Raw genomic sequence first — 14338 nt, 5'->3', positions numbered from 1 at the left:
AGAAGGAAAACAATAGCACGGTGTTGCTAACACAACAAAAACACATTATACAATCAAAGTCTATAAGTTTACCTCAGATTTCAACCAAATAAGATCTGAACAGCATAAAGCCATACATGTAAGCCACTCGCCTCACCAACCTGAATATCAAATGGAAGCAATAACAATTAATATCAAGAACAACCGAACAAGTATTGATCATACAGTATGATCTGTACACCGCAAATGAAGGCAAAATTAAGGAATTGCAGATAAAGGGAATACAAGGGTAGATTTGTTTACTACTCCAATTATTAATGTTTATTGGAAAATGATGGAAATGATTTCATATAAACTTCAGCTTTTCCCAAAATTATCATCTTATACATGCCTCCAAATCTAATTTATACAATATTATATTATTAATGGATAATAACTTCCTCTTTTGCTCAATTTATAATTCACATTAATTGGGTTGGCTTTTAGTAATCAAAAATTAAAATTAAGATTAGACAAAAAGGAAGAATAACAGCCTAATTTCAATTCTTATCTTTACAGGCTACAATGTTTCAATTTCATACACGAATTAAAGCTGAAAAAGAACGATTCTTCAAATAACATTTCAATTACATAGAGTAATCCGTAATACTAAATCTTTAACAGCTCAAATATCAAAAATTGAAAATACTAAATGATAAGTCGAAAAGATTAGTCCAATACCTAACTTTAATGAACAGATCCGCAGTGCAGAAATTCGGGACGTCTTCTTCATCATCAAATATTTTTGTTACGGAGTAGCAAAATTCATCATTTTTATCTTTTTTTAACAAGAAAAAAATATATTAAAACAAAGGAAATTTTGTAAAAAACTACCTATTATAATCCGGAATTTGCGAGAAACTACCTATTAAAAAAAAAATGTTGTAATTGACTACCTAATTTTTTAAAAAATGTTGTAATTTACTACCTTTACGCCGGATTATGAAGGAGTTTGACCAAAATTCTTCGGCGTTGACTTGGTCACGTGACACTTGGTGAAAGAAAAGGGTCATTAAGTGTCACGTGACCAAGTCAACACCGAAGAACTTTGGTCAAAGTCCTTCATAATCCGGCGTAAGGTAGTAAATTACAACATTTTTCGAAAATTAGGTAGTCAATTACAACATTTTTTTTAATAGGTAGTTTCTCGCAAATTCTGGACTATAATAGGTAGTTTTTCACAAAATTTCCTAAAACAAATATATATTATACAAAATACTGCAAATTTTCTACCTTTTTACAATTTTCAAGAGTATTTTTAATACTTATACATAGCCCTATAACATTACCCTTAATAATTAGTCATACAACATCAACAATAATAATTTGTATATTTGGCGTTTACTCGCACCCCAATACCACACCGCTTCAAACTTGACGTGTGCAGTAATTTTCGATGTCTTCATAATCTGTGCTGATATTCCGATTCAATCATAAAGTTGATGACAAATCCTAATTCTATAAAAATAATCCAAATCATCTTTGCAAATGTTAAAACTCTAAAATTAAAATTCTCATCCATAGATAAGAATCAAAATCCCAAAAAATAGAGAAAAATCCAAAAAAAAATAAAAAAAATAAAAAATAAATAAATTGGGATAGACTCTCACAAAGGGAGAATACAAAGCATAAAAAAGAGAAAATTAAGCAAAAACCAAAAAATTAAAACCCTAAAACTCTAAAAGAGAGGAGAGAGAAAACAGAAAAGGGATGAAAGGAGACTAGCTAACTTTTGTTTTTTTTTTTTTTTTTTTTTTTTTTTTTTTTTCACAAGACTTTCATATATGTGGCTAGCCATATTTTTATTTACAGTATTTTTTTTTTGAAAGAATGGTCGGGTTACTTGGTGAGGGGATACTCGGTCGTCAAAGGCTATTCACTCAGTGAGGAACTACTCGGTCGGTTAAGGGCTACTTAGCCGTCAAGGGCTACTCGGTCGGTCAATGGCTAATCAGTTGGTCAGAATTTGGCAATGAGTTACTCAGTTATGGGTTACTCGATCGGTCAGAAATTACTCAATTAGGAGTTTACTTGATCAGGGGTACTCGGTCGGTTATGAGTTACTTGATCAGGACTTACTCGTGTGTTAACTAGACACACGGTGTGGCCAACTACACCCAAAAGTTGGTGTATGTTTTTTTAGAGAGCAAGTTTATCTTCTTCATTTTTGTAAAAAAAATATTATACCTTTTTGATGATAAACAAATTTCTTTTATTTATTAAGAAAAGAAAATACAAGTAGAAAATCAATTTGGATAAAACTACTCCCTCAGTTTTAATAAATACATGTTACACTTTAATTTGCACATAGTTTTAAAAAGTAAGATATAAGTGAGATGGTTGGACGGAGCTAGTATTACAAATTTTAGAAGAAAGATGATGGATTACTCGCTTGGTCCCCAAATGATTTTCCTATTTGACTTTTTACGGTGTCCAAGACGTGTCTTTAAACAACTAAGTATTACAAATTTTAAAAGAATAATAAGACCGCGTTTTTTTTACACCATCTATACCAATACCATCATTAATTAAAATGTTTTTTTTCAACAATTACCTAATAAAACCTAATTTTTCTTTGTGAAAAACTACCTAATAAAAAAGGACATTTTGTGAAGAACTACTTTATACAAGTCAATTTTTGTGAAAAAACTACCTTATTAAAAAAAGGTGTAAGAAACTACTTTTTAAACAATAATAAAAGTTGTAAAAAACTATCTTATAAAACAATTAATGTTGTAAAAAGCTACCGTATGCCGAATTATTGCATTGCATAAGAGACGTATAATGACCCATTTTCAATCTTTTTTTCTCCCTTGTGGGGTTTTTTGTACGTACCCGAGTGGAGGGCGTATACGTCCCGCGGGAGACAGATCTGCAATGCAACACTCGAACGGCTTGATCACCTGCAAATTAAAACAACGGACTCCCGGTATGCCGGAGGTCCGCCTCCGACAATCAAGACCGGAAGAATGTATTTGAGAAAGAGAGAGTAGAGAGGAAGGAGAGTAATTGTGGGGGCCCATTGCCCTTGGAGGATAAAAGTGGATCCCTTGAAACTGATGTAAATGATCAGTATTTATAGAGCATTGAGACATGTGCATTTTAGGTTATTTAACCTAAGTAGATTGGCCGCTTCCCACCGTTTACGGTTTCTAGGGTTATGGGCTTAGAGCCCAATTTTACTCTTCTATCATTGAGTGACACGTGTTATGCTCTAATTGGCTCATTGAGTGCTGAGCTTGCAGACACGTGTCGCGCTGACATTGGTCCACATATAGAGGGTATTTTTACCCTAAACAGTAGCAAATTACAACATTAAGTTTTTATAAGGTACTTTCTTACAACAATTTTTTTATAAGGTAGTTTTTCACAAAATTTGACGTATATAAGATAGTTTTTCACAAAAAGTCCTTACTTTAATTCATTTTAGTTGTACATTTATTATGTACACACATTTACTACTACTCCGTACTAGTAGTATATAATTTCAAACATTAATATATTTTCTAATGATAAATCAAAAAAGTATTTTTTTTTTGAAACCAAAAAAAAAAGTAAATTATTTAATTAAACTGTTATTTATATTTCAAAGCAGTCAAAGTAACTCATACACATAACAATAATACAAGTAGTAATAATAAAAAAAAAAAAAAAAGTGTTTACAAATATGAAACAATGGTGGAATGAATTACGAAAATCATCACATTGACAATGATTACGCTACAAAGAAATCCGGCTATACATGATTGACCAAGTATTAGCAATAATGTCATCAACGATATTATCAACAATTAAAAGTAGAATATTATAGTCCATAAATTCTAAAGCAAACCACTGCATTACTAAATTGATAATAAGATGTGACCAAGTTAAACCAGAAATATAAAGACATACAGTATATTATTGACCGAATTTTATTTTGCTAATTCCTGAAAGGCTATGATATATGCATATAAGCATTTAATATATTTTCTTTTTTAGTACTCCCTCCGTCCCCAAAAAAAAGATCCATTTGGGTTGATTTTACGGGTATTAAGAAACTTAATTTGCAAGTATAAATGTATGGGAAAACATAAGTCAATAATAATTTGCAATTAATACCTAGAAAGATGGCACAAAGATTTGAAAAAATACAAGGGTAAAATAGGAAGAAGGAGCTACATGACAAAAATATTTGAGGATATATTGGTAATTTTGTGATTTTAATAGATGTTGAGAAAAACAAATGGGTGATTATTCTTTCAGGGACGGAGGGAATATTAAATTGGAAATATTTAAACAATTATATGCAGCCCACGTATCTTTTTCCTTCTTAAAATGCTTGAAATAAAAAGTTTATCTGGCCACAAAGAAATGTTTTTTAGTCTCATCATAACACTGAAAACAGAAATTTTCCATTTTACAAAATATAGAAACTTTCCTTATTAAGTTCATGATCGTATTATGCCTTACGCGAAAATGATTTATGAATATAAGTTAAATAGTTAATTAAGATTATAAAACTAAGTAAACCAAGTTGCAAGTAATTAATATCATAAAATCAATTAGACTAAGTTAATTAATCCACACATATGCTATTGACTTTTTCTACACTATATCGTTAAATTAATAGCCGTGAAGTATATATTTGCATCTTTGTAAGGAAAATGAGCTAATTATATTAGACCGAAATCTCGCATAGGTCAATTTGTCTCGAGTTCACAAGTAAGGTCTTTGGAAACGTGGAAAAAGTGAGGAACTTTCCCCCCTAATTAAGCATCTTTTTAGTGGCCTCGAGATTGATCCCCCAACTTCAATTCATAATTGTGACTTTTATAAGACAAAATCCTTACTAGTAAATGAAGTAATATCTGTTGTGAAAGGGCAAATATGGCATACTCATTCCCCTTATTTAAAGTTGAACACAATGGCACCTATTTTTCTCCAAACAACACATACAACAAAACATGGCCACTTCTTTTCTTTCAAAAACTCAACTTGCTCTTTTTTTCATCATTCCATTTTTTCTTGGTGTGAGTTCCCAAATAACTTATCTAAACCATTTGTGTTTTGCTCCTTACACTAATCTTAACAACTTCGAAGCTAACATCGACTCAGCCATAACTCAACTCACATCTGAAGCATCAAATACCTATTTTGGCACCAACATCACAGGCTTAGGCCAAGACCAAGTTAATGCCTACTTTAATTGTCGTTACGACGTCTCCCCACAAACGTGCCAAAAATGCGTCGCAAGTGCCGCAAAAAACATGACATCGGCGTGCCTTTCTAGTGTAGAAGGCATCGTATACTACGAAGAATGCACCTTACACTACGCTAACCTCTCATTTTCCACTATCAAGGTAGAGCTCCCGCGGTTCATTCAAGCTAGCCATGAAACCGCGAAACTTGAAATCTATTTTAATCGGATTTTGGGTGACACCGTAACTGATTTAATCGGAAACGTTACCGCTGAGTTTCCTGTTTCCTCCCGATACTTCGCCACGACAACGGCCAAGTACGGGTCCGAAACCATATACACACTCGGACAATGTAATCCGGATATTACCTCTGTAAATTGCAGTATGTGCTTGCGAAATGGATTCAGTGTGTTCACTACAAATTATACTAGCTCAATTTATGGACAAATGTTTTCACCAATATGTAGATTGAGCTATGTATTATCTGGTGATGTGCTAAGTCGTCCGTGGAAATTTTCTCGAACTTTTGAACAACGTCCAATTTTCTCAACAGGTATGACCAATTGGCAACTGCTTGAGTCAAGTGCGTGCCGTCTTAAATATTTAAGATCGAGGCCCTACTCCCTCTATTTATTATTGGTACATTTTAACTTTTGTGGTTATTTTTAAAAGGAAAAAGATATATGCAGCAAATGAAAAGAATTGACGATTAATAAACATTTATTACATCGATTACTCGTGAATTATTGACAAATTCCCAACTTAATACTAAAAAAGGAAGTATATTAAATGCTTAAGGGCTGCATATAGCATTACCCTTTTTAAAACTTTGACTAATATGTGACCTATAGATTCATCTTAAAATGAATTTTAATTTCCAAATATCATAATTTTATTACGTACAGAGTATAATTTTTAGAAAAATGATAAACATACCCTTAAGGGCTATAAGAAGCTAAATAAGGAAATATTGAGGATAAATTAACATTAATTGCACCGTCTGTGCGTAATTTTATCATGAATTCCCAACTTAATTCCATTTTAAGAAGTATATATTTAATGCTTACATATAGCCCTAAGGGCTACATATATCATTATCCTAATTTTTACACTCATCTAACTAAACATATACGTAATCAAAGATGTGCATTGAATACTGTAAAAGTCAAATTGTGCCATTGTGGCATATAAAATAAAATGGAGAGACTAATAATTTAGGGGCAAAGAAACATTACTATGTTATAAGGTTCACAATTTGTCTAAGGTCCTTGTTTTATACCGTATAAATATACGTAATCTATATGTCACTTAATAAATGCGTGACTCTCTCTCTCTCTCTCTCTCTTCATTCTTTGCAGGTACACGAGGCGGTTCAATAATTGGTGCAATGATAGCAAGTATTGCTAGTGTGGCATTGTGTTTGAAGCTTCTCTAAGTTTCTAACTACTCGAATCATATATAAATATAAGTACTATATGTAACTTGTTAAAGAAAGTGTTTTAAAGCTTGTGCAATAATTTTTTTTCCAATATCCTTTATCACTTTGTAACTTTTGTAACTGTATATCTTCTTTAAAGCTCTATATGTTGCGTCCACAAACTGTATGATGAATAAAATTAAACATTTTCTTTACAATTGAGGTTCTTTTTTCGCCAAGGAAGACATGAACGATTAATTCAATACATGTCATCTTTGAATTTTTGATGAAACTGTTGAGTAAGATTACATGTATAGTGATGCGAATGTGATGTATAGCTGAATAGCTGATTAGCTGGTATACATAAGATTAGGCACATTGTATAAAAAATTCTCGAGACATTTGCATTCTGATAATCGTCGTAGCATGTTTGCAATAATGATAACCATTGCCATCAAAGTTGACAAAAACTAATTAGCCTCGTTCTGGTGGATGGGTGAATGTAGTATCGTATACTTACATTGGTAGGATCTTGGTTATTACGCGGAAGTAGGCTTGTATGATTCTTCATAATCCTGCCATAGCAAGATATTATAGAAGAGTTGACAATCATGAACTAATTAGTTGTTGAAGAATAATTCAAAGGTACATATCCTTTAGGAGTTTAGGTCATACTTGGTATTTTATATATATATAGTTGGATAATACAAGTTGTAAAATTAACTAAGGAGCTACTGATCTTCTCTCTAACTAACTTGAAAGATTGTGACACATATATAAATAATATGAAAACATGTTTTGAACTATTTTAATTCAATGTTCGTTGTAGGTCCATAATATATATCATTTCCTATCATTAACACACATAATAACTCTTAACATAAATTTCAAAATGAGGAGGCAAAACTTTTTTATTTTTGTTTTCAATGTTGTCATCCTCACACTCATAAAAATCACAATAGCACAAACCCAAGAACTACAACTTGATTTCGCCGGAGGAAAATGCTTAGAAAGTGATGTGATAAATACCAATGGCACATACCACAGCAACATCCTCACCCTTTTATCAAACCTCCAGGCATCGTCCTCTGTCGACAACTTCTCCAACTCCTCCGTTGGTCTCGGCCCTGATCGTGTCAACGGATACTACCTCTGTCGCCCTGACATCTCCCTCGCCACATGCGAGGCCTGCATCAATGCAACCATCAACACCATAGACCTATATTGCTTCGATAGGAAGGAGGCCATTATTTGGTATGACGAATGTATGATACGATACACCAATAACTCCATCTCAGCCCTTGTGAGCAACCAAACTAATGACCCTTGGTATTTCAATTATGGTACATTAAATGTCTCTGAACCAGATGGCTTCCCTGCGATGGTGAATACCACCTTGCGGGGCTTGATTTTGAAGGCGATTTCATCGGATAATCCCCATACCTTTTATGCTCATGGAAAGAAGGATTTCACTTTGTTTGAAGGGTTTTATGGGATGGTTTTGTGTAGGCCTGATATGACAGCAGAAGCCTGTGAAAGTTGCTTGGTGACAGCATTGGGTAGAATACCAAGTTGTTGTGTTGACAGTTTGTCAGTTTGGACTATGGTTATGTTGCCTAATTGTCAGGTAAGGTATGATACTGCGCCGTTTATCTTTGATCCTCAATCGTCGTTGTCGTTGTCGCCACCGCTTCCTCTTCCGCCTACTCTTGCTCCTTAGCCTTCGTCGACATACTTCTTCATAGCTGAATTGTATGTATATTTGGTTTGATGGTTTTACTGATCTGACTCATCTGAGCTATGTTATGATGATTTAATTATATTGATGAAGATCAATATAGCTTTGGGATTCTTAAGAATTGTACTTTAATTTTTAAGATCAATTGCCAAGTCTTTTAATTTTCAACCTTGTTGAATCAAGATTTTGTCATTAATTTTCCCTTTTCAAGTGAATTGCAATCCATTGTTTTTTGTTTGATAGCTCTTTTGAAAAAAAAAGAGGACAAACTAGAATTGAAAAAACAATAACTGTCGTTGCTGAGCGTAACCAGCTAACCAGTGAGCCGGACAACATCACATTGTCATATGTACAATTTTACGCAAGTTATATTCACTAATCTTATGAAAACATCACGCACAAACAAGATAACCAAGGAAATTATGATACCAAACGACAAAACGTAACATAATACAATTATCAAATTTCGGCCATGTACATGAAGTTATAGTTCTATTTTCGGATTCATCTAATAAAGTTGCAACAAGTGTGAGTGTTTCTCCCTACATTATGGGTATGTCTACTCACTTATAGTACAAGTTTCTTAAAATTAGGTTCATATAGTAACTGAATGGAATGGTAGATCAAAAATCATAAGAGTTTAATTTATTTTGTCATTTCTCTATGTAGTTAGGCCAGTACACATTTAGTATTTCAAAGAAAGATGTGAAGTCATTGAAGACCACACATGGTGTGATTATAAGAAGCTTTAAATTAAGAGTTGTGCTTGATTACAAATTTACGATACATACACCCTCTTTTTATTGTCCAATTTTAAGTCAGTTCTCGGTATCTACTTTATATCTTTAAGGAAAATTTGCAAATTGCAGCCATTTAAAGTTCGTATTTTGCAAATTGCAGCCATTTAAAATTTTTTTTGCAAATTGCAGCCCAAAAGTTCGTATAAATTGTAAATTGCAGCTCGATTCAATTTTTCATCGGTTTACAAGTTGAAAAATCTTCGGTTAAGGTTTTAGGAGTCATTTTAGCCCTTAAGGACCCGAATTGAGCTCGGAATTAGCAAAAAAATAACGTAAGTATCTCGTTTTGCATAACAAAATTGTATCGATTTGTGGGAAACTATAAATATGAGACACTTACGTAATTTTTTTGCTATTTCCGAGCTCAATTCGGGCCCTTAAGGGCTAAAATGACCCCTAAAACCTTAACCGAAAATTTTTCAACATGTAAACCGATGAAAAAATTGAATCGGGCTGCAATTTACAATTTATACGAACTTTTGGGCTGCAATTTGCAAAAAAAATTTAAAATGGCTGCAATTTGCAAAATAAGAACTTTAAATGGCTGCAATTTGCAAATTTTCCTATCTTTAATGACAACAAAAAAAAAAATTCTCTTTTACCCTTCTTTATCCAACCAGGCTACGTTATGTATTGAAAAAGATGTATAATTTTGAATGGAAGAATATGTCTATCTCTTGAAAAGTCAAAATGCTAAATGATAGATTTTCTTAGGTTGTGATGAATGGCTCACCACTAAGCATTCTTATAATTTCGTGCATCCACTAATGAGAAAAGAAGACCTTGACTTCGCTTAAGATGTACAATTAAGTTGCTAATTAATTTGACATAATCTATACATTTATGATTTGAATAAACTTCTACCATTAGATTTATATACTAGTATAACAAGTCTTTTATTTATTTATTTATTTTTTAAAATAACTTTTCTTCTAATTAATAAGTGCAAAATTTAATATCCTTTGTCATCTAAAATTAGAGATGAAACTCCCAATCGATCTTCGTATGATCTTCTTCATCCCCCTTTTCCTTACCATCACACCAGCTTACTCTAAATTCCATATCCACAGTGAATATTGCCTAAATGATGTTGGTAATTACACAACGGGTAGCAATTACGACGAAAACTTAGTTGACCTTCTTCCTAACCTTATAGACAAAGCCTCCTTATCCACCTTCGATAATGACACGGTTGGACAGGGGATCGATCAAACATATGGCTTATATATGTGTCGAGGTGATCTCGATGGACAACAATGTCATGATTGTGTTGAGGCCGCATCCAAAACAATCGTCGAAAAATGCCCTACACAAAAAGAGGCCCTTGTGTGGTACCAGGAATGTATGGTACGCTATGCAAACCGCCCCATCTATTCTCACCAAGAACAAAATCAAATGAGCTACACCTGGAGTACACAAAATGTGTCTGATCCTACAAAGTTCGGAAAATTGATTTCAAAGATGATGGATGGATTAATTTCGCAGGCTGCCTATAACTCAAGTCGTCGAGGTTATGCTACTGACCAAGGCGAGCTCACGTTGTTCGAGAATGTGTATGCCTTCGCACAATGCACTCCTGATATACTTGAAAATCGATGTGAAAGATGCCTAAGAGTGGCATTCAGAAATATGGGAGCGTGTTGTGGGACGGCAAGGGTATCGATGGAAATGTATTTGCCTAGTTGCTGGCTTCGATATGATCAAGCACCTTTTATTGGAGAATTTAGCAATGAGAATGACGCTCCCTCTACCAGTACATCTTCGTCGACGACATCAGGCCCGCCAACTATGGACCTCAACTTTCCTAACGATACACCGGTCGTGCTACCTTCACCGCCTTCCGCTAGTAATCAGCTAACAAGCCTAAAGACCTGCATGCTTGTAATGACATTGTGTGTATCATCGTTAGTCATGGCATGGTAAATTTTCGAAATTATGGGTGTATTATCTATGATGACCTTCTTAGAGAAATGGTCAAGGCGGCTATGGGTAGTCTCATTGACGGAATTATGTAGGCAACTTTGTATCAAACAATATATGCTTTGTTCAACAAATGTTACTTCGTATCAAATGTCAATTTCAATGAGTGTTTGATACTTGTTTTATTGCAATATTGCAATGAACTCATTTTGTGACAAATGTAATGTTATTGTGCTCTTTAAGTTCTTTGTTTTTTTTTTCAAACTTTAAAAGTGATGACCAATAATGTCTAAAAAGTAGACTTGTCAAAAAGATTTATCAGGTCAAGTTTGATTTGGGTTGAGTTATCTTCAAGTTGAGTTATTTTGGACTACAAATTTGAGAACACTTAGCTTGATCATAACCCAAGGCCAAAAAATTCAAGAAATGTACATGTTGGTTGTATGGAACTATGGATCAAATTGATATTATTACAACATATCTTGCTCATTTTTATTTTTTATTTTTATTTTTGAAACCTCCTTTTGTTTTCAAAAGCTCAACTATCAATGGAGTAAAATATTGATGCGCAATAAATGTTGATAAAATAAGAGAGGGTGAGCGAAAAGGAAAAATGTTATGGGATTGCAACAACATTTATCAAATTGTTAATTTCAATTAAAATGAACCAAACAAATATATGTTTCTCTCGGCTGCAACAAATCGCTTATATGTCTCTTCGAAAGGCTGCATATTTCGATGGTACACTCAAGCAAGATATATTCTATTGTGCAAGATTGTCCCACGATTGCCATCAACCACAGTTTTGATAAAGAATACCTTTTTTTGATTCATTTAAAGTCAATGTCTTTTGTAGATATTGTATGACGTTTTTGCAATTAATCAAATTTACTAAAAAAATTAAAAACAAAAACTAAACTCTAGCTTACACAAAAATTATACTCCATAATAATTTTGTTTATAAATAATGATAGTTAATTAATATAGAAAGAGAGCATCCAACTACATGAAAACAAAGACAAAGTAATGGAAATTATTTTAACTACATACACTTTCTTGAGATCTTATGAAAGATCATCATTTTACCTATGTATATAGCAAAAATGAAAGTGGCTTTGACTCTTTGAGCATACATATACTCCGTTAAAGCCATATATTACTTCGATCTTCAGTTGGAGTCTTGGAGACGGCTCGATCAATCTCACTTGAACTTATAAGTTCTTGAAATTACCAATATTAAATCTCACAAACATACACTTAACTAATCTTCTTAATTATTCATGCAATAATTTGTATAGCCAAATGAACAAATCAATTAATTAATATGAAGAGAATTTCGGACCACCACGAAACGTCACGTACGTACGTACGTGCATTTAATTAGTAGTTAATCTTTGAGCAAACTTTCCTTACTTGACCAGCATTACCAGTAAGAATTTCAATTCTACCCATTCCAACCATGGATACACCAAAATCTTCGAAGAATTGCTTTTCGTTTTTACCATTTTTGTGAGCTTCAACATAATATTGAGTAGCGTAATCGTCGAGTAATGCAGCATCGGATTGAAATAATCCTCTATTCTTAGACACAGTCTCGAAGTAATCGTTATCGAATTTGTTGGAACTTTTGGGATCCATTTCCACAATCACGTCAGGACCATTTTTGGTGCATTTCTTCCTTAATGCAGCGACATATTTGGGATCCATGGTTGGATCGAAAGAGTTGTCACCTCCTCCGTTGAAGTTGTATAGACGGTTTTTGAACGACGAACAATGAGATACACCTATTGTGTGAGCTCCTGCACAATTGTTTTCTCGAGTTACTATCTATAGTGAATTGTAAAGTTCAATTTGGATACCAAAAAGTGTATATATATATAATTATTAAAAGACGAAAGACTGTTGCTGGCTATAGTGGCTAAGTCATGAGCTTGTTTAATATATTTACTGATAGACGATAAAAAATGTAAGTAAAAATAAATAAAGAGTTGTTAAATATATTTACATACCTGATAAAACTACGAGATCCTTTATGGTTAGTCCTTTTTGGTTGAAACTATTTATCAAAGAGGAAATGTTGAAAAATGGTGGTGGCAAATTAGCTAGAGCTTCAGTATTCGAAGTAACAAAACCATCTCGCCTTCCTAACTCAACATCCCAGTACGATCCTCCGGTCTACGAAGAAAACACACAGTACAATAATAAATAAGAACATTTCACTACCAATGTACAATTATAACATTATTAGATGATTTAGAATGATGTTTTTAATTATCTAATAATGTATACCTCAACCACGACGTCCCTTGATACTATGGCTAATATATCAGCACATGAAACAATTCCGGGGCAATGCATTTCCAATGCACTCTTGACTTTATCTATGACTTCATATCCTCTAAGAGTTAGATTTGGAATTGCTTCTTTCTCGCCTTGTTTTGTAGGAGAATCGAGTAGGATTGAAGCATCACAACCCTGAGAATCAATATATTAATAAATGGATTAGTTTGTTTGCAATTTTACTATGTTATATATGTAAAGAAGGTCATAAAAGAGTCGCATTAAATTTTTATTGAAAGAACATAGCCTAATTAATTCGCGCAAAAATAGATAGGAAAAAAAAAAAAATATTACTCACCCTAACAAAACAATCATGAAAGAACATTCTCAACAAGGGGCCAGCAAGAGTAGGATCAACAGCAAGGGATTCTTTGATGACATTCAATGCTATGGACTCGGCTTGAGGACATGAATACCCATAGTACCCCACCGATAGGCCGGATGGGCCATCAGCAGGATTCGAGGCAACAAGAGGAAGAAGGAGAGCTAAGAAAATCATAACTTTAGGAGTAGCCATCGATTGATCTCTTAACTATTGATCAAGTATAGGCTAATTAAAGTTGCTATGATGAATGTTGTAAGGAAAATAGGAGCATCCTTATATAGTGTATTAACTAGCATTGTCAAATATTGCCAACTATTCCAATTTGCATGCTTCCAACACCTTTGTGTTTGCACGTTTGTCTTTGATTTTGGTTGGTGATAACAATAATCATATCGATCAAATGAACTTGACGAAGTATTACTTCAATTATATATAAACTACTTGTATATAGTATCAGTTACTAATCTTACTATTGGCAAGGAAGTTGGGCTATCCTTTTCATACAATAAACAAAACATTAACCAAACTATATTACGAGTATTAATCTAATACTTAAGTGATGAGCATGTAATACACTTGTAATGCCAAATCATATGGGAC

General features: G+C 33.2%; 3 protein-coding genes across 3 annotated transcripts; 2 read left to right on the top strand and 1 right to left on the bottom strand.

The window, feature by feature from the left end:
* The first annotated feature begins 4964 nt into the window (after nt 1–4964).
* On the top strand, nt 4965–8335 carry LOC145637304 (uncharacterized). The gene is made up of 2 exons (XM_081688768.1): nt 4965–5751; nt 7578–8335. The coding sequence occupies exons 1-2, from the start codon at nt 4965–4967 to the stop codon at nt 8333–8335; spliced, it is 1545 nt and encodes a 514-aa protein (XP_081544894.1).
* Nucleotides 8336–10134: 1799 nt separating this feature from the next.
* Nucleotides 10135–11076, top strand: LOC145637303 (antimicrobial ginkbilobin-2-like protein). The gene has a single exon (XM_081688767.1). It carries the CDS (start codon nt 10135–10137, stop codon nt 11074–11076), a length of 942 nt encoding a protein of 313 aa, XP_081544893.1.
* Nucleotides 11077–12009: 933 nt separating this feature from the next.
* Nucleotides 12010–13967, bottom strand: LOC145635352 (peroxidase 56-like). The gene is made up of 4 exons (XM_081686635.1): nt 13712–13967; nt 13363–13548; nt 13083–13248; nt 12010–12872 (listed from the first exon to the last, which is right to left on the bottom strand). Exons 1-4 carry the CDS (start codon nt 13928–13930, stop codon nt 12454–12456), a joined length of 990 nt encoding a protein of 329 aa, XP_081542761.1. The 5' UTR covers nt 13931–13967; the 3' UTR covers nt 12010–12453.
* Nucleotides 13968–14338: the final 371 nt, after the last annotated feature.

This window comes from Chenopodium album, chromosome 6 (assembly GCF_948465745.1).
Source record: "Chenopodium album chromosome 6, dcCheAlbu1.1, whole genome shotgun sequence".
Classification (NCBI taxonomy): Eukaryota; Viridiplantae; Streptophyta; class Magnoliopsida; order Caryophyllales; family Amaranthaceae; genus Chenopodium; species Chenopodium album.
This window is presented reverse-complemented; position numbering and strand designations above follow the sequence as displayed.

Excerpts from the sequence above, each read along its gene's own strand:
- LOC145637304 (XM_081688768.1), top strand. The coding sequence starts at position 4,965 with ATGGCCACTTCTTTTCTTTCAAAAACTCAACTTGCTCTTTTTTTCATC. Across the intron at positions 5,752-7,577 it reads ACGTCCAATTTTCTCAACAG|CACAAACCCAAGAACTACAA; the intron begins GTATGACCAATT and ends AAATCACAATAG.
- LOC145637303 (XM_081688767.1), top strand. The coding sequence starts at position 10,135 with ATGAAACTCCCAATCGATCTTCGTATGATCTTCTTCATCCCCCTTTTC.
- LOC145635352 (XM_081686635.1), bottom strand. The coding sequence starts at position 13,930 with ATGGCTACTCCTAAAGTTATGATTTTCTTAGCTCTCCTTCTTCCTCTT. Across the intron at positions 13,549-13,711 it reads TTCATGATTGTTTTGTTAGG|GGTTGTGATGCTTCAATCCT; the intron begins GTGAGTAATATT and ends ATTGATTCTCAG. Across the intron at positions 12,873-13,082 it reads GGATCTCGTAGTTTTATCAG|GAGCTCACACAATAGGTGTA; the intron begins GTATGTAAATAT and ends ACAATTGTGCAG.